Genomic DNA, 24,723 nt, shown 5'->3' on the forward strand with positions numbered 1-24,723 from the left:
GAGGAGAGCCTTGTCTTGAAAAGGTGACGGGTGCTGTGGAGAGGATGGGGCGGCTGCAGGGTGGGAGGAGGTGGGGAGGGCTGGATGCTCCGTGCCGGGGGCTCGGGGCTCAGCCCCACGTAGTCCCATCAAGAGTTTACTCCTTAGCTCTGTTTTTATTTCTCAGCCTTGTCTCCTTTCCACACCTCTCCTTTCGAGATCTCCCACAAGCAGCCGGCAGCAAAGAGCACCGATGCAGCTTTCCCTGCCAGACTTCATGGATTTTACCTCTCCGCTTCGTCCAGACGTGCCACTCGATAGGTTATCGGGGCAAAAGCTCGGGTAAGGAGGATTCCCTGGTAATGGCAGCGTCCTCGTCCGCCAGATGCTGCAGCCGTGCTTGGTGGTGAGCAATCGTGAGCACGTTGTGACGGGGGATGTTTCTAGCTTGCTTTCTGTAGCCCTCCTTCTGGCATTATCAATGCAGCAATATAACACAGTAACATTACTTATAATACATGTAATTAAATATGAATACATGTACTATTATTAGAGCCACGTGGTGGGGCTGGCTGCGTGGCACAGACAGCGAGAGAAATATGAGCGGGGCAGACACGGGAGCGTGACAGGAAGAAGCAGGCGGTGGTACTGGGTGAAATTTCCTTCCTCTGAGCAAAAAGACAAAGAAGAAACTGGTGAAAAGTCAAGGAGAGAGGAAGAAGGATGAGGCTGGAGCGGGGGGGATGGGAGCAGGAGAGAAGGGAAGTCGTGGAGTTTGCTTTCCAAGTTTCTGGGATGAAATTAAGTGCTGTTAAAAGTGACAGATGCACTCAACCTCTTAACCAAGCCAGCAGTGGTTTGGTACGGGCTCCAAAGGAGGTAAAGGCCTGAGTCGTGGCCGGGCCAAGAACTCCTGGTTCCGATCTGTTCTCTGAGAACCACAAAGAAGCCGAGGGGCACAGAGAGCATGGATGCACATGAGCTTGGAACACCCATCATGCATGAATAGCGGGTGGCTTTTCCAAGACTCATTTATCAAGGAACAAAGCAAGTTGTGGCTACAAGGAGCCTCATGCATATCTTTCCTATCGCATGTAATCTGACTACGAGCCAACCGCTTTATCTATTAATATGACAGCCTAAGGGAGCCTTCTTGGAGCTCTCCCTGCCAGGCAGCGTGGCTGCACGGCAGTGATCTCCCCTTGAGCTGGGACACCTCTCAAGGTTGCTCCTCGAGGCAGAGAGACCTTTTACCAACGGCAGATCTTTGGTAAGCGAGCAATATCGCACATAACCTTGTAGCCTGGTAACTTTGATTTTGTCTTGGTAACTTTGATTGCGTGCTGAACTGATAAATTTTGCACATATAATCCCTTAGACATAAACCCTTGTCCAAGTCTGAGACTAAGATTGGACCCAGCTGCACCTAAGCTCCATCAGGAGTTTAGAAAGCAAGGGGGTCTACTCTGAACCTCGTGACTCCACGGGAGGGTCCTCTGTACCCTTTTGTATCCCCCGTCTCTCTGTGAATCATTTTAACTCGAGTGTAACCCAGTTTTCCTGTGTCTGTTTCTTCCATAAGTACTTCCATAATTATTTCCATGCAGTAATTAATAGAGTGAACCTTGCCACTGAACTTTGTTAAGTCGCACTTGTACAACGTCATATTAAAACCACTTTTGCTAATACCTTTGGTGATTTTTTTTTTTAAGCGATCTAAATCACTCATTCGCAACGTACCGTAATGGAAAAGAAGAGAAATACCAGATGGCAGAAATCGCTGCCGGTTTAAACTCAAGTTTATCCATATGTGATAGAGGAGAGGGGGAGCTGATGGATGGCAGATGCCGACGGACATCAGGCCCTGATGGATGCCCATCACCGACAGCTACCAACCACCAATGGATCCCAAACACCAACTGATGGGGCACTGGAAACAAAACCAAGCTGAAAGACCCTTAATAGCACCAGAAAGGGCTCAGGTAAGGAGGATTAAGTAATAATAACAAGTTTTCCTTATTTGTGTCTTGCATAGGCAGCATGGGAGGGTAGGTAGCCTGTGCATGTGGAAAAGTAAATATTACTTTCTTTTGTTTTTCAGGTTTATTACTATATGTGCATACACCGAGAAGACGACGTGGATCCCTTCTATCCTCTGTTTAAATAGTTTCTCTGGCACCAAATGAGGGGAAACTAGGCCTTTGGTTAGTAATAACAACCATGATTAATGGATCACTCATACAGATGTGTGTGTGCATGTAGCTGGGCACAAAGTTAACCGTGTATTTACCAAGCCTAATGAGGACTATGAGAAACAGAAGCAAAGAGAGGAATATGCCCCGTAATAAAGTGCAGCTGAACAGAGCAAGAAGTGCCATTTTAGGACACCACAGTGGAAAAACAGGCTTTAATCAGCACCGGTGGCCTAATGAGTGATGTGTCTTAATGATGATGACAGTTAAAACCCATGAAGGAGCCCAGGAGAGGGTGCTTGCAAGGGGAAGCTGCATCATTTCCCTTCTCCACTGGTCACCAGTGGGAGACTTCCCCTTCTTGGTTCTTTATCTTTTTCTCCATTATTCTTTCCCAAAGGCGACTTTACCATGGGGGGTTGAAGCCAGCTCTTGGCTACAGCCCTTGTAAATATATTTCTTTGCCACATCAGCAGTGGATCAGCTGAATATACAGCACAGGACTAATTCCTTATTTCTAGTCCTGTTTCTGAGAAAACCTGTTTTAAAAACTGTTTTAAAGCCTTGACAGCTCTGCCCTGGCTCCCTTTTTACACCCAGGTGATCTCCCCCACTTCATTTTTAACCCCTTGCTGCTGTGGAAGAAGCTGAAGCATGGGTCTCAGGTTGCCCACGGAGAGACTGAGACCTGGCTGACAAGCAGGGTTTCACTGTCAATGCACAAAGGGTTGGAAAGGATACGTACGCTCCCGTGCTGCCTAGGCAAGACCCAGCTAGGGCAAACTTGTTATTATTACTTCATCTTCTTTACCCGAGCCTTTTCTGCTGCTATGAAGGGTTTATGAGACTGATCTTGGTTCCAGTCCCTCATTAATTGGTGTCCATCTCTTGGTGCGTTGCCCAGACAAATGCTTTGACCGAAGGACTTGGTCACCTGCCAGTGTCCCCCAGTTTGGCGCTCAGGACAGCAGCTCGGTGCCTGCTCCACGCTCGCACCCCCAAGCCCCCCGTGACGGACCGTGGTGCCCGGCAGGGCGGAGGGGACTCAGCCCCTTTTTGGGAGGACCAGAACAAGCACAGGGGTGACACGCTGTCCTCCCCCCGGGACACCCATCGCTGCTTCATAATGGTTTCCATAACGACCCCCCAGCGCCCCTCGCTCCCCAAAAAGAGGGGAAAATGGCCTGAGGGAGCAGGGAGCTGGAACTGCCAAGGGGCTGCTCGCACCACACGAGCAGAGAAACGGCCTGGAAAAATGGCAGCAGCCTCAGCTGCTAGAATTGGGGGTGCCCTGCACCCTCTGATGGCCCTGGGGGTTAAAAATGCCCTAGCTGCTCCCCAAAATAGAGCGTCTGGGTGACGCTCAAAATAGGTTGTGAGGAGCCCCACCACGACAGTGAGAAAGCGAGACAGAACAACGGACAGTGAGAGAGGCGGATCCTATTCCCCCGAGCGGTTTACAAAAAGACGTCGCCGCTGTCTCGGATTGGCTGTCTACCCCGCCGTTCCTCGGTCCTGCACGCTGATTGGTCGAGGGGCGGGCGGGCTGCGCGAGGCTTTATAAGGGCGGGCGTGGCTCCTCGCTCCCCTCAGCGCTGCTCGTGGCTGTGAGGGCGGCGGGAGCGGCCGGCAGTGCCCGGAGCTCCACTGAGGCGGCGTCGGCGGAGCTCGGGGCCGGGCGTAGCGCGGGTAGGGACCGGCCGTGGGTTCTGCTGGGGCTCGGCCCCGCGGTGCGGGGGAAGGGGCAGGCGGCTGTGGTGAAGGGAGCCTGGCGGGGTCGTCCTCCTCGTGTCCCCCCGTTTCCCGTCTCCCTTTGGGGCTGGTGAGGGAGCGGCTGCTTGCGGTCTCCTCCTTCCCGCTGTCCCCTCAGCAGGCGTTGGTATGTGAATGCTCAGAAGGAGCCTGTTCTCCAGCAGCTGTGGGTAGTTGTGGTTTCTGTCTGCAGGGGTCCTGGGGAGGGCTCCTTTCCTTGTCCACCCTTCAGCTTCCCAGCACGGGAGCTGCTGGGGGCCCCAGCCCATAACCCCATCTGGAATTAACGCATGTTGTGCCGGTGCCCCACTTGACAGCCAGCCCTGCAGCCTGGAGCTCTGCCAGCCGAGCTTGGGCTCGGTGTGGCCGGGCTCCACTGCTCCCTCTGGCGCCGGGCTCCGTAGGGCTCCTGGGGGGGCCTCGGCCCGCCTGGGCGTTCTCGGGCAGTGAGTTCTCTTTCAGGACCCCAATCCCCCTCCCTCTCTGCGGGCGTGGGTGCTTCCTCTCTTCTGGGGCCGTTCAGGGGAGGAACCAGTACTGTTTTTCCTGGCAGGGACCCGCCCCTTTGTAAGCAATTAAAAAAAAATGGGTTTCACAAGCGTTGCCAGGGCAGGAGCTGCTTTGCAGAAGCCTGGCGAAGCCCCTCGGGCACAGTCCTGTCCCCTGGTGCCAGCCGAGCCTGCTTTGCAGCTCTCCTGTGCCAGCAGCAGGTGGTTCCCAGGCGCTGGCCTTTGCATGATAGGGAGCTTGGGGTCCAGTAGCTGTAGTGAGTGTTGGTTTCTGTCTTGACTGATAGTGCCACGGGTGCAGGGTTCTGTTGGATACGTAGGGAAATATATATAAATTGCAGGCCTCTATTGGTTCTTCCATGATATGCGTAGCTCCCTCCCTTGCCCTGACTTCAGGGTGCCCTAAGCACCTCGTAAGAAGCTTTGCTCAGGCCCCCTCCATCCCATGGCCCCCAGGGTGACTGAGTTTCCAGCCCCTTGTTGGCTCCAAAGGCTCAAGGTGTGGCCCCTGCCCCAGTGTGGGGTGCTGGGGCTGGTGGTGTCCAGCAGCTGTGGTGAGCGGAGGAGGGCTCGGCAGATGTGTTGGGGGGACCCTGCTCCCCCTATTCCGGTGCCTGGGCCCCCACCGGTTGTGGAGCAGGGAGCAGAGTGGTGGCAGGGGGATGTTCCCAGGCAGCGAGTGCCCTGGGGGCTGTCTGGGAAGGGTGCGTGCAGGGTGGTGGGGAGGGTGCTGGCTCTGCTGGGGGCTGAGGGCCGGTCCCTGAGCTCGCTGATGCTGCCCTTGTGTCCCCAGGTGCTGGCTGGGTGCTGGGGACAGGCTGCAGCGTCACAGGGGGAGCAGGGACAGGGCAGGAGTGTGCTGGCATCGCCTTTCTGAGCCTGGGTGTCACCCACCAGAGGGCCAGTGGAGGTTAAACTGTATCTGAGCCTGGCTTGACACAGGCTTTGCCTGCAGTTGTGGTGCCTTGAGTGCAAGGTCCTGCTTGGTGCAAGCGAAGAGTTTCCACTTGTCAGTGTGCCATGGGACAAGAGCAGAGGAATGGATTATGCTCCAGTGATGGGAATGTGGAGGAGCCCCTGAGTCCCCGGGATGGAGGGGCATCCCCCCACCCAGAGGTGCCTGGGGATGCAGACAAAAGGATGCACAGAAGATTTCTGGGTGAGTGCAGGGCCAGCTCTGTGGCCTGTAGGGAGGGGACAGTGTCCCTGGGGCAGTGTCACCCCCCAAGGAGTGGGGCTGGCAAGTGTGAGGCTTCTTCCAGCTCTCTGGAAAGGGCTCGTCTTCTGCTCGGTCCTCATTGGGTGTTCTGCTGCAGACACCCTTCCTCCCCCGCAGATCTTTGGCAGCTCTCCTGCTGCAGGTTGTTCCCCCATGTGTGCCGCGTGGGAGCCTTGTCCCTGGTGTGTGTGACTGTCCCTTGGCTTTCTTGCAGCCAGCTGTGTGTGTGAAGGGAGGAAAACGCGTTGGGGGGGTCCCTCCCACGTTCTCTGGGCAGCTTGTGTTGGGGTTGGAGGGGACGCGAGGGCCGTGCCTGCTCCGGGACAGCGCCGTCCTCACTGCGAGTGGCTTTTTCCTCCTCCAGGCAAGCTGTCCATGCTCCATGCAGTGTGGGTCCTGGTGCTGGCTGTGCTCGTGGTTCTGGCCCTGGCTTTGGTCCTGGCTCTTGCTGTAGTATCAGGTAAGGGCGGAGCAGCTGCCTCTGTCCGGCCTCTTGGTGCAGAGCTGTGTGTGGTGCTGGCAGCCCAGCCTGCGCAGGGCCAGGCTGGATGCGGCCCCTTCCCCTCCAGGCTGGGGCAGGCGTGGGTGTGTGAGGCCCAGGCTGGTGGGGGGAGCGTGTTGGGGCCAGGCCCTCAGGCTGGCTGTGCCCCTGCCCTGTGCCGGGGGTCCTGGGGAGGAGCAGGGACACCCCCAGCCATGCCATGGGGCAGGCTGTTAACCCCTGGGGTGTCTGCTCCCTGTAGGTCCCTGCCAGCAAATTGGGGATCCCTGTGGGGGGGGATCCTGGGGCTGCCTCCTTATTCCCTGCCCCATGGAGCTGGGTCCCCTGGTTCCTGTGGAGCGGAATCCTCTGACCTTTTCCCCTTCCCTCTCCAGCAGGAAGGTGTGAAGGGAATGCAGGTCTGCCTGTGGCTCAGGTGCTGCCGTGTCCCGACGACTGGGTTGGGTACCGCAATGTCTGCTACTACCTCTCCAGGGAGGAGGGGAGCTGGGAGTGGAGCCAGGAGCAGTGTTCCTCAGGTGGGGCCTCGCTGGCTGTGCTCAAGAGGGACTGGGAAAAGGTGAGTGAGGGGCTGTTGTGGCTGCGTGGGGGTGAAGGCGGGGGCGGGGGTCTGGGGTGGGTGCAGGCGCTTGGCAGGCAAGAGGTGCCTGTAGGGACAGAGATGCAGCTCTGCCCTGGGGCCTTGGAGGGAGGCAGGCATAGGGTGTGGCACGGAGCCCAGAGTGCGTCTGCCCACCTGCGGTGTTAGGCTAGACCCCGAGCAGAGGAGAGCTCTGGCAGAGCAGGAGCAACGCCGCTGGCTGGGCTGGTGAGCTCCATCAGAAGCCTCTGGAGCTTGTTGGAGCAGCCGTTGGGTGGGAGCTGCTGCTGTCCCCAGGCCAGTGGCAGCGGTGAGGGGCTGGGGCTGGCTGCGAGGCCAGCAGGGACCAGCGTGGGGCTGGCAGCGGCTCCTGACTGTTGGCTTCTCTCGTTCCTCCCCAGGAGTTTCTCTTGCGCCTCAAGGGCAACACTGATTACTGGCTTGGGCTGCGGAGACAGGGCGAGCGCCTGCAGTGGGTGGACGGCAGCAGCTTCAATGACACGTGGGTCCCATCGCGAGCAGGGGCCATGGGCGACTGTCCTGGTGTGGGACGGGCAGGGGCCTGGTGGGCCGTGTCCGCTGGGACTGTCCCTTGCGGGCAGCCCTTGTCTCCTGGTGCTTGAGGGGACAACTGCTAACCCAGTGGTACCAGTGGTGTGTTTCTTTTTGCAGGTTCCTGGTGCGTGGCCAAGGAGTGTGTGTGTATTTGAACGAGCATGCTGTTGCAAGTTCAAGCTGCTCACAGCACCGGCCGTATATCTGCAGCAAGCCCCAAGCTCTGATGTGACAGAAATGATGGACAAAGATCCTTCCCCATGCTGGGGACCCACAGCTTCACCTCTTCCACTAGTGCAGAGCAGCGTCGGGATATTCTTGCCTTAACTATTTTTCCGGGTTTCTTCTTGTCTCAGCAACAACTCACTGCCAGGTCTCAAGATGAACCTGCAGGACGGGGAGACGTTGTGGAAGCTGACGCGTGGCTGCCTGGACTGGGACCTTGGATTGTGCGTGGAGGGTGTTTCTTTCTGCTTCTGGGACCAGCTCAGGAGTCATCTTGCTTCTCTCACAATCCACACATAACCTGCTTTTGCACTGTGCGATGGAGCTCGAGCAGCTGCTGCCAGATGAGATGGGTGCCGACAGCTCGGCGGAGGTCCCTGGCCCAGTGCAGAGGAGGGGGAGTGAGTTGGCCCTTGTGTGGCACCCCAGAGAGTTACAGATGTTGATGCTATTTTTTCTACTGCTGTATTTTAATAAAACATGGTAAACTGCCATGGGTGTCCCTTCTGTTCCGGAAGGTGCCTGCTCAGGGCAGCCCTGTCCCTTCCCCTCCTTGCCCCTGGGTGCGCTTCCCATCCCGGGTTCTGGAGCACTGGGGTACACGTGTGTGACGTGGCGGCTGCCCCCCGGGGTCTTCTCCCTCGAGCCCTGGCAGCGTGGGGTGCTGGAGGCTGGAGGGGGATGGCTGGAGCTCTCTGCTGGAGCCCCTCATGGGGTGCTGGCTCTGCCCCATGCCCAGGCAAGATCTAGGGCTCCCCCTGGGCTGTATGGGGGCTCTCGGGGACCCCCCAAATCCTGCCCCCCTCAAGAAGGTGCTGTTGCAGGAGCCCCAGAAGCAGCTGAAAGCAGCCGTGGGCATTGGGGAGGAACCCGACAGGGATGGTGGGTGAACAAAGCTCGCTGTGTCCCCTTGTGAGCGTGGTGCCAGTGTGGTGGCTGTGTGGGAGGGCCCCTTCCCAGTGCTCCCAGTCCCTCCATCCTCGAGCATGCCAGTTAGGGGTTCAGATGGCAGCAGGGCTGGAGAGGAGGGCTGTTGGGGCAGTCCTACCTCATCTTTCTTTGGCTTGTTCTTCCTGAGCTGGGGCGACCCTATTTTTGAGGCTTCTGCCATGGGGAGAGGCTCTTCTCTCCCTCCCTGATCGCTTTCTCATTTCTTCCCAATTCCTTTTTTGCCTTTACTTAGTGCTTGCACCGCTGCGCTTCCTCTCCGCCTTTGCCTGCATTAAGGATGACAGTCCAGCTAGAAGAGCGATCATCCCCCGCGTTAGAGCAGGCGCAGGCTGAGGTGAGCGAAGAGGGGGAAATGCAGGAGCGCGTCCCTGTTTTGAGGTGCCTTTTTCCCCTGGGACGAGGTCACTCAGTTTTTGACTGCAACAGCTCTAGAGTTCCCTTGGCGGATGTGGCAGCCATCACAGGCTGCCCTTCTCATCGCAGCCTTTCTGCTCTCCTGCTGTTAACCACAGCCAGCCCCTTTCTCATAAGGGACAGGGCAAAATTTACCCAAAGGGGCCTCAAAGCTATTTCAAGGAAGGAAAAAATGGCGTTGATTGATGCTTGTCTCGGGCATGATGGGGGGAGAAGGGCGATCGGGGTGTCAGGTGGGGGCTGTGGTGGAAATGGGGTCTGCACTGAGCTGCTTTGAGCATGGTGATGGCTGGTGTAGGTGGCTCACAGCCAGCTGCCTGGGGTAGCAATGCCTGCACCTTGGTTTAGCTCCTCTTTCCCCCACCTGACTCCCTTTTTCTGCCTCCACACATCACAGGGCTCCTGCCAGAATTGCCTGCAGTTCAACCTGCACTGGAGGCAGTGGGTTATGCTGGTCCCTGTGGAGCACCCAGCATGGCTGAGCATCCAGCTTCCCTGCACTGCTTAATTCCTTCCTGCTGCTGCTGCTGTAATGAGGAGGAATCCTGCTCAGCAGCATGCTGGGTTTGCTGTTCCTAGCTGCAAAACTCAGTTAGCTTAATGAGGCTGCAGGTGCAGAGTTTGCAGTGTTAGTTGCTCTCTTTGGAGCTTTATCGTTGGTGCTTTGCCTCTGTGTGGTCGCGTTGGATGCAGAAAGCCTCGCTGAACCCTTAGCCCAAAGGGTTTGTTGCTTGTAGAGAAGCTGCAGCCCCTCCTGCGTTCGCTTCTCCCAACGAAAGTACCTTGACAGATCTCCCCGGGGTTTTCCCTACCTGCCCTGGACAGGCAGCACGCGGGGATGCCGAGATCGGACGTGCGCAGAGCAGGCTGTGATGGGACGGTCCCTGCTCAGGTGCCGCCGTGCTGGGCATGGCATGGGTTGCAGTCAAGCCCTCCCGTGTGCTCCCGTTGCAAGTCTGGAGTGGTTTTGCTCTCCAGAGAAACCACTTTCTCCTAAATGGGGACAAATACCTAATTTGGGGCTGCTTCAATGGATCCAGAAGCATCCGATTCCTCTTCTGACAGTCTGGCTTTTGCCTCACTGGGGTATCACAAGATCCCTGTGTGGGGTTTCTCAGCCTGTGTGCAGAAGGAGATGAGCAAGCCTTCCAAACCAACCAGTCACAATGTCATCTCACGCCTTTACAGCTGTATTTTCTATGCCTTTGGGTTTGTGTTTTCTGCTCTACCTTCCTGCCCTCTAATTAGTCTAGTCCCATCCCGGTTTCCAAAGGGAGAAGCTGACTGTCTCTTGGAAGGGACTTGAAAACAAGGAGTGAAGGCAAAGCCAAACAGATTTCTAGAGCTCTTTGGAACATTTTCCATCCTTTTCCCCTGAAGGGCTCCTTTCTAACCCCTTGTTTCCAAAGAGTCTCCCAGGCTTTTTGGCACCTGCTTGCTCCGCAGAGCAGCGAAGTGGCGGTGTGCTTCAAACCCGGGCTGAAAAAACCGTGGGATTACAGAGAAATGGGTAACAGGGAGAAGGTGGCGATGCTGGAATAGGTTTGGGTGAGGAGAAGCAGTGACCAAGGCTAGAAAACACCTTTCAAGTAGCTGAAGGGAGGAGAGAAGGGTGGAGTGGACCTGGTATTCTTTCCTAAAAATCCTAATTCTTCCCATCCTCCTAGGAATATTCTGGGAGATTGCAGAGTCTCTGCATCATTCTTGCAAAGACACCTTATTTTTCTTGCAAAATACCCGGTGTGGACAGAGGGGAGTGAAGTCTGGAGCTGCCCATTTGCAGAACCCCGTAGTTTGGCTTGGTTTGGGCTTTTTTTTTATGAAAGGTGCCTTGTTTGGGAGATTTGGTTTGGTACCTTAGAAGAATATGGCTGGACTTGGAAGGGAAAAGGCTTCTGGATGCTATGAGATGGTTCTTCTCCTGATGTGAACTCCTTTTCCCTGGCTTAATTCAGCAGAAGCTGAGTAAAGTTTCATTTTCAGGCTGGCCAGCCCATCAAACACGCTCTTTTGTAATCTTGCTCCGCCTGATAAGCGTTCAGAGGCTCGTGCTTCTCCTGCAGACCTCTAGCTTGGAGAGGAGCTTGCAAAGCTGACTGGAGGAGTGAAAAACCTCAGAAAAACCAGACTTGCCAACTGCTGGATCGCCACTGTTCGAGCGAGAGGCGTGGCTGGTGGTCCTCTCGCCTCTCCCGTTATGGCTGGGGAAATTATTTATGCTGACCTGGATATCGGTCCCGGGAAACGCTGCAGGAAACAGCATCCGCTTCCTCAGCCTGGCAGTAAGTGCATCGTGGCGTTTGGGGGCTTTTTTTTGGGGCTGTGGTTGCGTTGGGAGACTCCCGCCCTCCGGGTGGTGCAGGGAGGGGAAGGGACCCATGGCTGTGGTGGTGTGCTAAGGGATCCCGTCTGCTGTTTGGGATCCCTTTGGTAGTTTTGTCTTGAAAGGGCTGTAGGGTTTCTTTGAAACGGGGTCACCATTCCACTCTGTGCCCAGAGTCCTACCGTGGCTCAATTAAATGGGATTCCTCCACCATGGCTCAATTAAATGAGATTCCTCCACCGTGGAAACCAAGCGGGCTTGCACTAACGCTTGCTGCCATGGGGATAAATACCACGGCTTCTTTTCTGCCTGCAGCTGCCCCTGGGGACGGTGTTGCCCCCCTTTACAACTCCCTCATCCTTCCTTGTGCGGTGGCTGCTTTGGCTGCAGCCCTGCTGGGATCAACCCTCACTTCTGCATGATTATTTTTCAGCCCTAGCTGCCCCCAGCTTGGCTGTTTGAACGTCGTCCTTGCGCGGAGAGGCTGAACTCTGAACACTAACCCTCTGAAGCTTGTGAGGCAGGACTCGGTCACAGCACCAAGTGCATTTTCAGGGGCTGCTTCCTAAAACCCATGCGAAGGGACTGTTCTTGTCCTGGCATGAGGGAAGAAGAAATCCCCCTGCACCCAGCCAGCAAAGGCTCCAAAGCTGCCCGAATTCAGCTGCTCTTAGGAGACCTGTGATGCTTAAGGGCAGCTGGTGTCTTTCGATGGCCTGATGCAAGTCTCGATACCCCTGGTCTGTCTTTCCTGCACTTGTAGTGGTGTTTCACATCCCCGTCTTGTTTCCTTCCTCCGCTGCCTTGCTGTGGGGCTTTGTGCTCTTTTCCTGCTGACTCTAGTTTTGGTTTCTAGCTTATGGAAGAAATGGCAAAAGAAACGTTTAATTCCTGCTCTCTCCTCCTCCGGAAGGCACCTCTGCCAGGTGAGGACCTCTTCAGTCAACACGCTGCACCCTCCTTTTTGCAAGCATTGGTGATTTCCACTAAACACATCCCTTTTGATCTCAAAGGGCTGGGCAAAACCCACCTTCTGCTGATGTTGCTGCTTTGCTGTTTTATTCCTAAGCCGATGCTGAACCTTAATCCTCGATGCAGCTTTGCTGGTCAAGGTGAGCTCTGGCTTTCTCCAGAAGCATCGTCCCGCCTCCCTCTTGTGCAACAAGAGCCGAGGACGGATGGGCCTTGCCTGGCCTTGAGCTCTGCAGGGAGGACATGTGCCTCCATGCTTCCTTGAGCAGGATGGAGCTGGGGGAGGATGGGACCTTGGTCAGGTGAAGTCTCCTTGGAGAGCTTGGTCCATCCAGGTTCAGCAGTTAGTTTTGCCCTGGTGCGGAGAAAGGATGCCGTGGTGGGGCACATCTCCCATCTTGGCCCACCTCGAACCTTGACTTTGGGGTTTTGTGACCCTTGAGCTTGACCCTTTGGGTTTCTAATGGCTTATAACATCCCGGGAATTCCCGAATCGTGGAGTCTTGGACATGTGGGTAAAACCAACGCAACCTCATCACGAGTAACTTTACCGCAGTGCCCGGTGGGATCGGTGTGGAAAGGAGGAGGGTGACAGTGGTGAAACGCGGACGATTGACCCAAGCTTTTGAAGAACCAGCAGCAGAACCGTGGAGGGCTCCCAGGCTCTGAACTGCATTTGGGGAGACAATAGCCCAGATCTGTGCTGCAGATCCGGCTCGCTGGATGCAGGATTGGGGCAGTGTTTTTCTCCTAACACCTCTTTCCCTTGCAGCATCGGGCTGTCCTCAGTGGCACCGAACCGCTCTCTGGGCCGGCTGGAGCGGGAACCTCCTCCTCCTCGGGGCTGTGGTGGCGATGGGATGCTTGCGTGAGTAGCTCTGCTTGCTGGTATGGGGACAACCAAAGGACAATCCAAAGAGGGGAGCACCCAAAGAGCAGGGAGGGGCTCCGTGCTCCGCGGCTGCTGGACCGAGTGCTTGTGTAGGAGGCAAATCTGCTTGTTATGATCTACGTTGGCTGCTGCACATCAGTGCAAGCTGTGGGGAAGTGGGTTTTTATCAGAATTTCTTAGAGCTGTTGAGTGGAGGAGACTTGACTCTTTTGGTTGGGCAGTGAGGGGCAACCACTGGAAGCTTCTCAGCTGCGGCAGGGTCAGGATTTGACACCCTGTGGCCAAGCTCAGGGTCACTCAGAGCCCTGCCAAAACAGTCTTGTCCCTGGTGTGATGTTGCTGGTGGCATCTGATGCTGCCCTGACTCACAGCACCCCCAAACCACACCAAGCAGGTGGAAGGCAGATTCAAATGTCTGATGGATTTGGTGAGGAGACCTGGCAAAGGGGCAGGGGGGGAGGAGATCCACTGGATCTTGTGCTGGGGAGGGACTCGGGTGTGGATTTGAACTGTGGGGATGGATCTGCCAAGCTTTTGGCACAGGGGTATGGAGGAAGGAGCAAAGGGATCAGGCTCGAGCTTCCCTGAGCACCCTGTCCTCCATGGGGCCAAGAGCTGCAAAACGCAGGTGATGCTCTCAGGATGTCAGAGCAACCTTGGGTGCAAGCCGTGAGCTGGGGCACGGTGGCTTTGTAGGGATCTGCTGTCCCTGTTGCAGGGTGGATCTGGGGCCAGCAGTGATCTGGGGCTGATGGTTTGAACCTATGTGGGCGCAGTACTGGAGAGACCCCCAAATAAATCTGCTGGGAGCCGTCCATGCGCACTGCAGGTGTCTGTGGGGACGCTGTGCTGCAAGGGGTAGTCAGAAGGTGGTGAGGAGCCCTTCACCCTTGCATCAGGCCCCTCTGGGCTGCACGGATAAGGCTGGCATGGTTTGTTTTGCAGGAGGCGCCGCTTCCGTAGCAGTCAGAGGCTACAGGGCTTTCTGCAGCCGTCCCGTTTCATGCCTCCTCCATATCTCGTGTGCTATCTCATGCAGGGGGTGGAGGGGCCACATCCTGTTGCCAGTGCAAAGCAGCAGTGAGGTGGAGGCAGTTCCAAAAGGGGGGTGAGCTCAGAGGTGGTGATCCCGTGCCCCAAAAGCAGATGGTCTGGGGTCTGCTCTGGGTTGGGACCTCGAGGCTAATTCTCACCCTCCATGAGATGCTCAGATCAAGGCTCAAGGTGAGCTAACAGGAAGGATGAGGGGAGGGCTGGAGGGCTCTGAGCACCCGCTTGGTGTCAGGATCCATCCCAGAGCCTTCCCTGCAGCCTGCTGGGGCCACGTGCAGGTAGATCTCAGCAGGCATTGTGCCCGGAGGAGCCAGTCCCTCTCCCCTGCTCCATCCTTCCCTTGCAGTTCTCCACCAGCAGTCGGAGAACCCAGGAAGATGCAAAATTGGGAGCGGGAATGAAAGAGATGGCAACACCAGCCTGGAGAACATCTGCTTGGAGCTGAGGAAAGGTTTCTGCTCATCAAAGCTGCAAGGTAACTGCCCCGGCCACGATGCATCTCCGCACCACTAACTTTCCCAAAAACTTGTAGCACCCCTAAATTGGAGAACCAAGGGAAGCTCAGGGCATCCCCATGTTCCTGAGGAGCAAGGAGGAACTAAACACTTGTCCTTCTTTGGATGTGCAGGGGACAAGGTGGCTTCTTGGTGGCTGAACATGGCCCTGACTGTCTTTCAGAGGGTGAGGGGTGCAAGCTCTGCCCCATGGGCTGGACGCTGCACGGGACCAAGTGCTATTGGGTTGTCAGCGACGTCAACTCTTGGAACCAGAGCAAGCAGGACTGTGTGAACCGGAGTGCCGAGCTGCTGATGCCGGGGGACCAGGAGGAGCTGGTAAAGGGACCGATGGCATCAGGGATGTGGGACGGGTCCCAGGTCTGCAGCCGAGGGGCTGGTGGCACCTGGGGAAGGGTTAGGGGCTTGTCCAGAAATCTGGGGTCAGCACCCACCCCTGTGCCCAAGGCTCCGCGGTGCCTTTGCCAGTGTCAGAGTGTGGGGAACACTGGTGGGGCTCAGTCCTGGGATGGGGGCTGTGCAGGGACAGGCAGGAGCCTGTTTTGGGATGGCGATGTGTGGCACATCAGCATCACCACCTGCCTGCTCTGCTGTTACAGCGTTTCATAAAGGGATTGGTCCAGAAACACAGCCGCTACTTCTGGATCGGCCTCTCCATCCCCTCTGCTGGGAAGGGCTGGACCTGGCTGAACGGCTCCCGCCTGGACCAGAGCCGGTGAGCGCTTTGGGGAGGGATGGGTGTTGGGGTGGGCACCTCCACCGTCCCCCGAGGGAGCCTCGTGCCATGACACGGGCTCCCTCCTGCACCCGCAGGTTCCAGCTGAGCCCCGGGGATAAAGGCAGAAGCTGTGGGGTGCTGAGGGGGGACAGGATCAGCTCCGACAACTGCAGCTCGGCATTGCAGTGGATCTGCCAGAAAGAGGCCATCCAGCTCTGAGCCGGGGGCTGCAAGCTGGGCTGTGGCTGGGAGAGACGCTCGGGGATGGGCCAGGATCAGGCCCTCAGCGGGGGGATGTGGGAGCCGGTGCTGATGCTGTTGTGCAACAACCATCTTCTGCACAAATTAATAATGCCATTAGCTGGGCTCTGTTGTGTGGTGTTTTCAATCAAGTTCGCTAACGGGGAGGGCTGGAAAGAGCATCCTTCTGTACCAGATAAGCCTGCTTGTGCACGCTGTACCTGTCCCTTTCTGCCCTTCCACGGCTCCAGGGTGCTCCAGGGCCCCCATCCAACCCCCTGGGCAGATGCCTTTGGGATTTCTGCCCATGCCAGTGTCCCCCTCAAACTTCCTCCTGGACCGTCCCCAGCCTCAGGTCGCGCCTTCACCCCAGGCACAGCACAATTAACCCAGGAGATGGCTCGTGCCAGGAAGGGACTGACGGGCAGCGGAGGAGACGGATGCTCGTGGCACAGTGCTTGCAGCAGCAGAGGCAGAGGCAAGAGGCGGATTGCAAAGGCAGAGAGGAAGCGCAGCAGTGAGTGTTAGGGTTAAAAAGGGAAAAAAGAGGTGGGGGGATTAAACAGAAACCCAAAACTAAAACCCCAGCAAGTGAGCTCGCCACGAGGTAGTGCCTGGTCCAGAGCCCAAGGAGGGCAAACACCCGAAACCTGTTTTGCTGAACAGAGGAGGAGGACAGGGGACACAGGATATGGGGACGGCTGCAGGTCTAAGCCACAGCTGCCACATCAGGGGTGAGGGGGAAGAGATAAGAGCCTCTCCCTATAGCATAAACCTCCAAAAATAGGGTTTCCCCAGCTCAGAGCAAGCTGCAAAGCTCGGTGAGACTGCCCCACGGTATCGCGCTGCCTCCCATCCCCGCTGCATGAGAACAGCCGCCTGAACTGGGATGCTTGCGGGTGGATGGACTGGGAGCACTGGGAAGGGGCTGTTTGCAGCAGCCCTGATGCCCGCCCTTCCACGCAGCCACACCATCAGTGCCCTCGCAGGGGATGCGGTGAGGTTTCTTCGCCCACCATCCAGGTTGGGTTTGTCCCTACCACCCACAGCTGCTTCTGGGGCTCCTACAGCAGCGCCTTGTGGGGGGATGGGGATTAGGGGGGCCCTGAGAGCCCCCGTACGCAGCCTTGCACAAGCAGACACACGCCTGGGCAGACACACACGCATCCCCGGGCTCCTCCTGCTGCCTGGAGCACCTCCTCTCACCAACTCACCGCGCTGAAAACAGGAGGTTGCTGCCAAGAGCTGCCGAAAGGGGAGAGAAACCACCACCCTCCATCAGGTACAAAACACCGCCTCTGTCGTTCCCCAGCTCTGCTTGCTCTTTCCTGCCGGTTTCTCTGCAATTATGATGGGGGGGCGGGGGAGAAATCTGGCATCACCCTCTGGCTGTCAAGTCCCAAAATAGTTTTGTCTGCTGCATCTGGCACCGGGCACCAGCTGTGATAGATGGCAGGAGCTTTGGCACAGTGTTTGGCTTTTTTTGTTTTTGTTTTAAACACTTGTTCTGTAAAAGGAATTGAACCTCTCAAATGGGGAAGAGGCCCTGGCTGGGGAGCTGGCAAATGTTTCTGTGTGGAGAAGGCAGATGGGATCTGTCACATACAACCATCCGTGTCACTCAGACTGATGGGTGAAGATGCTGATGGGCAGCATCAGCTGATGCGCCTGGGAGGATGTTTTTGAGCTGATGCCATCCCTGCTGCCCACTCTCCCCTGGTTTGTTTGCGGTTTTTTTTTTTTCCTCGGTGGAATTCACTGAAGCAGCTGGTTGAATCCAAAAAGGAGTGTGAGTGGGTGGGAGTCATTTAAGGACAGTGCAAAAAAGCTGGGAGAGGAAAGGAGAGGAAAAAGCTCCAAGGGGGGGGAGATGTGTCTCTGCCTCCATCCCCCCCTTTTGCCACCTGGGTTGGAGGACACAGAGGTACAAAGGCTGGAGCAGCTCCCACCTCCCCACTGCCCGTACAGGCGCTGGAGGGAGCAGAGGAAGGTCAGTAGTGGTAAATAAGGCAATAATTAAATTGGCTTTGAGCTGGTTTCTTTTGGCCATGCTGGGTGTGAAGCGCTTCCTCTGGTTTTTATTTTCACGCATGACTGTTCTGACGCAACCCTGAAGGCTCACCTGCTGATCTGCCCTTGCCAGAGTACTTCTTTGTTTTTTTTATTCTTTATTTCTTTTGGCTGGAGAATGTATAGAAAGCTTTACGTCCCCTCTGTGTTTCTCTTATGGAGATAAGAGACAGGACAGGAACTCCCAAGAGACTCTCAGCCTGTCACCACCCCGAGGACACCCTGGGCAGGACAATCCGAGGATGCCAACCTGCCTCCACCCACCGCAGGGCAATGCCACGTCTTGGCGTGGGCCGAAAGGCCTTGAGCCAGTCGGTAACATAGCCGGGAGAGCTGAAATTGGTGGGCTTCCAGACGTTTGCACCCACCGCCATTCCCTTGGACCAAGCGGTGAGTTACGGGGCAGGAACCAGGGGTAAAAGCCTCAAGGAAAGGGGGTAGGAGAGCATTGTGTGGTGGGAGGTTTGGGCTGGACCTGAGTGAAGCAAGCTTGGACTTGAGCCTAATTCTCAGTTCCAGAGATTGCTGTGCCAAATCCAAGGGAGAGAGGAATTTTTGACCGGGGAAACTGTACAATGACTGGCCGATATCATTTGTTACTGCTGCTCAAACTCATGCTTTTATCTGGCCTTGTCCCTTGGTGTGGTGTGTTACGTCATGGAAAAGCTGAGCGAGCTTTTCCGGGCCCCCAGCGATAGCACTAGCTGTGAAGACGAAGCAGAGAAACCACTAGTGCCGCTGATCGCATCTAAGCAATGGCGTCACTCGCTCCTGCTGTACCCCAAAAGCATCCAACCTGGGGGTGTCTTGCAAGCACCAGTGGGTTGTAGCTTTGCTCTCGTTCTGCAAGTCCCGGCGTAGCCTGGCCGGGGTTTGGGATGCAGCCGCTCCCCTGTCTTCCCATCTGGCTTTGGGGGATGGAGGAGGGTGAGAGATTAACTGAAAAAAAACCACCCAAAAAACCCAGGAACAGTGCTAAAGAGGTTCCAAAGGCGACAGCGCTGGTCAGAGAGGAGCGATTTACTGTGGAAAGCGTTGAGGGAAGGGGTGAGTTTCGGCAGCTGCTCGGTATTGGGTATTAGATGCCTCTGGTAGTTGCCAGTTTGTTGGATTCTTGCTCCAGTACTACAGGTAGGGATAAATTTGGGGTTCAGGAGCAGAGAGCGTCCCTGCGTATGTTTAAATCCCTCATCTGGATGGAGGCTGTGGGCACGGAGAGGGGAAAACTGCAGTTTTTCTTCTGCCACGGAGAAAAAAAAACGCGCGGTGGAAGTCGGTTGCTCAGCGGGAGCTTATCTGTCCTCTCCCAGCAGCTCCTGGAAGCTGGAAACCCAAAGTTCAGCACCAGTTTCCCCATGGTTTGGGCTAGGAAGCTGGCGTGGAAAAGCCCATTTTCCGTTGAGAATGCGGAGGGTGAGTTGGGAGCCTGCAGAGACGGGTACTGGGGCTGCCTTGCAAAGCCCCACAGATGGGAACCCCCAAACTGCATTTGGGGGCAGGTTTTTTTCCCCCTCTATCATCTTCCTCCTCGGCACTCTGCTCCCTTCTCCCCTGGCACTCCCCCTCCAGCTCAACCCAGGCCGTGGGTCCCACTTTGGGGTTCTGGTGACCCCAGGGTGTCTCCTTGCAGTGACACCTCACTGTGTCCCCTGTTGCGTAGGATACCCCTGCAGATAAAAGCTGGATTTTTCTTTTTTTTTTTTTTTTTTGCAGATAAAAGGTGGACTTTTCTAGCGGTATTCGAGCATTGTCAGGGCACGAGGGATCCAGTCCTGTTTGCATGGATTCGTCGCCCTTTGGGCGCTAGACAAAAGCGCCTTTGATTTATTTCCGCGTGCCACTTGCAAAGACGTTGCTTCACTGGGCAGCAATGTTTCCCCCGTCAAGGCCACGAACTAGAACAATGTTCCCCTGTCATATTCTCGACATGCTTTTTGGGAGACAAAAGTCCTTTATTTCCCACAAGCCCAGTATATTTGGGAGTATTTTCTGATGATCAAGTTCTTCTGTTGTTCCCTACTTGGTGTCTTTTCTCCTCCTCTTCCTTCATTTTTTACTGTTTTACTCCAAAATGCACCAAGTTGCAGCCTGGGGCAGGATTAATTTGCTTTTGGCTGTCGGGGACAGCAGCAAAAAGCTACATCGAGTAAACCCTATTCAAAATCAAGTGTTTGGGGAGAAAAAAAAAAAATATCCTTTTGATTTCTTACCTTTGCAAACACATGAAGGTTGTCCTTACCTGGAAAATACTTGCTGCAAACTGAGGAAGGTCTGAAGGACAGGTACTGGGAAACATAATTTGTATTTACAGTGCTGATATTAAACAGGAACACCAGATGTGCATCTGATGTCCAGGTTCTATATATAGTTTTAGTAAATACAGAAGCTCTTTGTTAGAGAAGGTGCAGCTGCCAGTGACTTCAAGGGCTTGTTGACAACAGCATCTGCAGTTCTTTTTTTCTATTTTGCATTGGTGGATTCTTGTTCTGTTTCTTTGAGGCTTTTCTTGTAAATGTGGATGTTCTACAAATAGCTCCTGTGAGGACCGGTTTTGCTTCTCGGAGGAGAGACCTGAAACTGTTAATGTTTTGCCATGGGCTTTGGGAAAAGGTTGTGTCCAAGGAAAGGTCAAAATCCAAAAGAATTTGGAAAAACAGTTTGCCAGAACAACATAGAAAAATATGCTGGCGTGGGAGGTTTTGAGAAGCAATAATTCAGAGCGAACGCAGGCTGGGACGTGAAAAAAGGAGAAAGAGCTTTGAGGAAAATAAGAGATTTAGAACGAAGTGCTGTGACCAGCAGCACTGAGGTTTTGGGGATATTATGAGCTTTTAGCCTTTTTATTTTAGTGACAGCAGGAGCATCCTGGCAAAGCCCCGGGACGGAGAAGGACCTGGCGGGTCCCTGGTGCCGTGCTGCGGTTTCGAGGTGTTCTTGACTCCGCTCGCCTTGTCGCTGGTGGAGCTGAGGGACGCGCTTGTCCCCGGAGGGTGCTGCTGTCCCCTCCGCGGCGCCAGGGATGGCAGAAGCTGTTCACGATGCAGGTACCGAAGCACCATCCCCTTTCCTAGAGGCTTTAAGAGCTGCCCTGCATACGATGGGGAGATGAGGGGGGTGGTTTCTGTGCTTCGGGCTGGGGGATGTGGCTCAGGTGGGTTTGAAGGGCTGGCCAGCACCACGTGGGGTGACCTGAGGGTCCTGGCGTGGGGACCGAAAACACCTTGCAGTTGAAGTGGGGAAAGTAATTGAGGCCACACCTCTCCAGAGCAAACAGAGCCGGCAGGAGCTGATAAAATCAAGGCTGGCTTGGAAAAACCAAAGTGAGTCAATGGTTTCTGAAGGTGGAAATGTTTCCCTTCCTGCCATGCATGTAAAGCAGATGAAGGGGAAATGCTGCTTTTTTCCGTGACTGTTCTGGGAGAAAAATACCCAAATCAGGCATTTTCTGCTGAATAACTTCACAGCATTAGTGGTAACTTGTTTCTTTTGCATGGGCTTCTTGCTTTTGCACAGGGAAAGCCTCGACTGCTGTGATGATGCTGTCGCAGCAGAGAGAAGAGGAAGGGACCAGTAAGCACTGGTCTTGTTTTGGGGATGTTTCAGAGGTTGTGGCTGGGCTTAAGCGTGATGTGGGCAGCTAAAATGTAGTTAAATTAGCTGGGGTGAGGGGGAGGCGGATGTAAGAAAGGTGAAGCTGTTTGCAAGCTGCAGGAGGCACAGGGCAGCCCGAGCTGTGGGTCTGGGGGGTGGTGCCCATCTCTTGTGGTTGAGGGGGGGATGGAGAGGATGCAATGAGGTCAGGCAGCCCTAAAAATCCTTGGAGGCTGATGAAAACATTGGGATGCACCCCCTGCACTGAGCCTGCCCCCCCACGTGCTTTGTGGCTGTATTTAAAGGTGTCGAAGGCACCCATGGGGAGAATACAAGAGCTGCGGGGAGCTTGGGGTGCTCTGTGTGCTACGGGTTTGCCAGCTGTGCCTCTTCCACGTGGTTTGTCCCCAGGTTTTAGCCTCAAGTGCATTAAAGATAAAAAGGTCCCCATTGGGGTCACCGTGGTCGTAGCAGCGTTGCTTCTCACCATCATCGCGCTGGCGGGTAAGTAGCTGAGGATGGAGGTGCCCACCACCAAAGTTCTCACCTCCCCTGGAGAAAACCCAGCGGCCTAAGTCACCAGGACGTGTTCTGCTTATTTCCAGCTAAGAAATGCCCGTCCTGTCCATCCTGCCCCTCTCCTGTCCTTCCCAGCTGCCTGGAAAATGGGATCGGGTACAGGGAGAAGTGCTTTTACTTCGTGGAGGACGAAGCGGACTGGAACAGGAGTCAGATCTCTTGCCTTTCTCTCGGAGCCCACTTGGCCACCATCGACACCCTGGAGGAGCTGGTAAATGAGAAATCCCTGAGGACCTGGTGTGTCAATGGCTTCTGGGAAGCAGATTTGGGATTCCCTTGGAGGGCATGGTGTGAAGATACCGATGACACTTGCTTTTTTCCCCCCTCTAGCATTTCCTCTTGCGCTATGGGAGTTCCTTGCACTACTGGGTCGGTCTCCGAAGGGAAGGCTCTGGACCTTGGAAATGGTTCAACGGGTCTCTCTTCAACAACCCGTACGTCCCGTCTTCTTCTGGAGACCATAACCATGTCCTGGGCTGAGATGGGTCAGGGATTGAATGCAAGAAGACACACATATATATAAATTTAATGAGGTGGGAGCAATTAAACACCACTTTTCTTGCTTGAGCTAAAGCACTTGGACCGCGGTCCGTGGATTTGTGTGATGCAAATGCTGGCAGGGGGTTGAGGGCATCCCTGGATGAACCACCCTGGGACCAAGCAACTGAAAATATTCCCCCCTTTGTGGAGTGGGAGGAAGGTTTTGTTCTGTGTGGGGCAGGTTGTTTGCTGGGAAGGGTGGTCCCTGCTCCTTGCAGCACCGTTAACCCGTACGGGAGATACTCAGCTGCCGACCTGCGGCTGACAGTAACCTGTTTGCTTCCCTTTGAGTTTTTCCTTCTGCTGTTTGGTGCAGGTTTGATGTCCAGGGCAAGGGACAATGTGCCTATATCAATGTTGACGGGATCAGCAGCGCCTGGTGCTCCCAGATGAAATACTCTGTCTGCAGCCACCCGCAAAAGCGCCCCAGCGGGATTCAGAAGGATTCGGAAATCCTTCTGAATTTCACCTGAAATTTCCCCCTCGGCAGAGGAGATCGACCGCGAGCTGCTATTAACCCTACACAACATGGTGGTGAGTGTCCCCATGGCATATATTTATTTTCACTTTAGCTTACGAAAGCAGAAACTCCTCACGACAATAACACGGAGCTGTGACCAAAGGATCCTTACTCTATTCTGACCACTAGCGTCTTTCCAGCTTTCGCAGTTGCGGGGAGACTTGGGAACATTCAAGAGGCTTGGAGAACTCCCTGCTTTGCCGGCAGCTGCCGTGCTGCGAAGCTCAGTCCTGCAAAAGTGGAGAAAGGAAACAGAATTGCTTTGGAGTCCCCCCCCCCACAGCTGCCAGTGCTGGAGAGAAGACCCGAGCCTCGGCAAGGAGCTGCCGAACTGCTGCTCTGGGATGTGTTCTGGCATCCTGGCAAATTGCCTGGCGCGGTCTGTCCTATTGTTCTCTGTGTCGTTTCCTCTGGCTTAAATCTCGGTGGCTTCCTTCTGGCAAATCCGGTATGACGGAACGCTGCCCGTGTGGGAATGCAGCTGATCCCTCTGAATCATGGCACACGCGTCCACCTTCATGGGACCCGGCACCGGAGACCGAGAGCACTGTGGTGGCAATCAGCCCGGCGTCACGCGCTTGGACCCTGTGCTTCCAGTAACCGTACTTATCTCATTAGGGTGGGCTTTTTCCCCCCAAAACCTGAACCGGGTCAGCAGTTGTCAGCTCAGCTGCGAGCATGGGAAGGTACCACCCGTTTGCCTCTTGTTTTTCCAGCTGTGTTGGGGGAGCTCCCCGAAAAACTTGTTTCTCCTCCCCAGACCCCCCCCACCATGTGTGTACTATTTGGTCTAATAAATATTATCTCTAATAGAAACTTTTTTCTATATCCTGGGGTCACTGTGGCTACGACAGCACCCCTGTATGAAAAATATTACCCCTGGGGCCATCGTCTTGCTTTTTAACGGGTTGAAATTTCCCTGCCTTTGCACTTTGCATTTGGGTGTAAAGTAGGAATAACGGTTTAATCGCTCTTTCCTCTTCTCCCTGTTTAGCAGCCGGGCTGCAGAGACCGAACCCGTGTCGCTCTGGTTTAATTTGCTCCCGTGAGCGTTGCTGTCAGCTCCAGAGGGATTTTGGGAGCAGCCGGGTCTGTGGTGAGCATCGGGCTGGGAAATATTTCCCCTGGGCTGTGGTTATTAACCGCAAACTGCTGGGGTGAAACCCCGGTGCAAAGCAGCCCTTGGGGGGATGGCAGAAGGTGCTGCCTGGGGACAGGACTCTTTGGGGGGGGACCCCTGGGGTCTTTGCAGCCACCGTCACGGTGGAGAAAGGGACTTGTATCAGGACAGGCTCCAAACCCCTAAATCGGCCTGTGCATGTCCATGGGGGACGTGCCGGCAGCTTCACCCCTCCTGCCCATCGGGGATAACCCCTGCCAGGGGCAGAAGTTGCCCAGGAGCTGCTGCCTGCTAGAAATACAGGAGAAATCTGTTCCAGCCCAGGCAGGGGCTGGGATGTGATGGATTTGGGGAGATTTTCACCATTTTGGATGACAGACCCTGCCACTCGCCATGTCACTGCAGCAGCCATAGCATGATGCCTGCCAGGACCGCGGTCCCGACCCATCCAGCTCCCAGCAGCACCCAGTATCACCGAGGACCTCCAACAGGACCCATACTGGGAGTGAGGGAGGAAGCAGCTCTTCTGTGGTCTTGCTCTGTTTTTTTAACACCCTTTGTTTCAGCAGGTAGGCCTCCCCATCTCGCTCTGCTTAGTGAGAAAACCTTGCAAGTCTCCGTGGGAGCAACGGAGCTGAGAAAACCTACAAAGCCGCCTTGCTCGCTTGGCTGGGGAAGCCGCAGCGAGCAAACCTGCAAAGCCTCAGAGCTG

The 24,723-nt window shown here is 55.4% G+C and overlaps 3 protein-coding genes across 9 annotated transcripts in view; all 3 read left to right on the plus strand.

Annotated features, from left to right (window-relative positions):
• The window catches only part of LOC142421387 (killer cell lectin-like receptor subfamily B member 1B allele C), a 57,414-nt gene extending 39,579 nt beyond the window's left edge, over window positions 1–17,835 (plus strand). For 2 of the 5 annotated variants that reach the window (XM_075526063.1, XM_075526064.1), the window contains exons 2-8: window positions 8,697–8,798; window positions 10,942–11,160; window positions 12,946–13,041; window positions 14,465–14,593; window positions 14,797–14,951; window positions 15,233–15,348; window positions 15,447–15,788. In XM_075526063.1, the coding sequence (XP_075382178.1) occupies window positions 11,076–11,160; window positions 12,946–13,041; window positions 14,465–14,593; window positions 14,797–14,951; window positions 15,233–15,348; window positions 15,447–15,570 (705 nt within the window). In that variant the 5' untranslated portion in view covers window positions 8,697–8,798; window positions 10,942–11,075 and the 3' untranslated portion in view covers window positions 15,571–15,788. Of the gene's footprint in view, window positions 1–8,696; window positions 8,799–10,941; window positions 11,161–12,945; window positions 13,155–14,464; window positions 14,594–14,796; window positions 14,952–15,232; window positions 15,349–15,446; window positions 15,802–16,746; window positions 17,198–17,778 lie in introns of those variants that run through there. The other 3 variants (XR_012778874.1, XM_075526065.1, XM_075526066.1) reach the window with 3 other exon arrangements.
• Window positions 3,722–8,005, plus strand: LOC142421395 (C-type lectin domain family 2 member B-like). Its single transcript, XM_075526083.1, has 5 exons — window positions 3,722–3,860; window positions 6,016–6,111; window positions 6,528–6,712; window positions 7,135–7,235; window positions 7,406–8,005. Exons 2-5 carry the CDS (start codon window positions 6,027–6,029, stop codon window positions 7,518–7,520), a joined length of 486 nt encoding a protein of 161 aa, XP_075382198.1. The 5' UTR covers window positions 3,722–3,860; window positions 6,016–6,026; the 3' UTR covers window positions 7,521–8,005.
• An 822-nt stretch (window positions 17,836–18,657) lies between the features above and the next one.
• Window positions 18,658–23,960, plus strand: LOC142421392 (C-type lectin domain family 2 member E-like). 3 transcript variants are annotated; one of them, XM_075526079.1, is made up of 8 exons: window positions 18,976–19,074; window positions 19,375–20,705; window positions 21,664–21,756; window positions 21,858–22,042; window positions 22,162–22,265; window positions 22,688–22,905; window positions 23,032–23,577; window positions 23,886–23,960. In XM_075526079.1, the coding sequence occupies exons 2-6, from the start codon at window positions 20,681–20,683 to the stop codon at window positions 22,842–22,844; spliced, it is 564 nt and encodes a 187-aa protein (XP_075382194.1). In that variant the 5' UTR covers window positions 18,976–19,074; window positions 19,375–20,680; the 3' UTR covers window positions 22,845–22,905; window positions 23,032–23,577; window positions 23,886–23,960. The 3 variants fall into 3 exon arrangements, with proteins under 3 accessions (XP_075382195.1, XP_075382194.1, XP_075382192.1); XM_075526077.1 differs by lacking the exon at window positions 23,886–23,960 and having other exon boundaries at window positions 23,032–23,674; XM_075526080.1 differs by lacking the exons at window positions 23,032–23,577; window positions 23,886–23,960 and having other exon boundaries at window positions 18,658–19,074; window positions 22,162–22,364; window positions 22,688–22,799.
• Window positions 23,961–24,723: the final 763 nt, after the last annotated feature.

This window comes from Mycteria americana, chromosome 29, assembly GCF_035582795.1.
Source record: "Mycteria americana isolate JAX WOST 10 ecotype Jacksonville Zoo and Gardens chromosome 29, USCA_MyAme_1.0, whole genome shotgun sequence".
NCBI classification, from domain to species: domain Eukaryota; kingdom Metazoa; phylum Chordata; class Aves; order Ciconiiformes; family Ciconiidae; genus Mycteria; species Mycteria americana.

Bases quoted from the DNA above. Each gene is read 5' to 3' on its own strand.
- LOC142421395 (XM_075526083.1), top strand. From the start codon at position 6,027: ATGCTCCATGCAGTGTGGGTCCTGGTGCTGGCTGTGCTCGTGGTTCTG. The intron at 6,713-7,134 runs GTGAGTGAGGGG...GTTCCTCCCCAG, and splicing joins TCAAGAGGGACTGGGAAAAG to GAGTTTCTCTTGCGCCTCAA. The intron at 7,236-7,405 runs GTGGGTCCCATC...TTCTTTTTGCAG, and splicing joins GGCAGCAGCTTCAATGACAC to GTTCCTGGTGCGTGGCCAAG.
- LOC142421392 (XM_075526079.1), top strand. From the start codon at position 20,681: ATGGCAGAAGCTGTTCACGATGCAG. The intron at 20,706-21,663 runs GTACCGAAGCAC...GTTTGTCCCCAG, and splicing joins AGAAGCTGTTCACGATGCAG to GTTTTAGCCTCAAGTGCATT. The intron at 22,043-22,161 runs GTAAATGAGAAA...TCCCCCCTCTAG, and splicing joins TCGACACCCTGGAGGAGCTG to CATTTCCTCTTGCGCTATGG.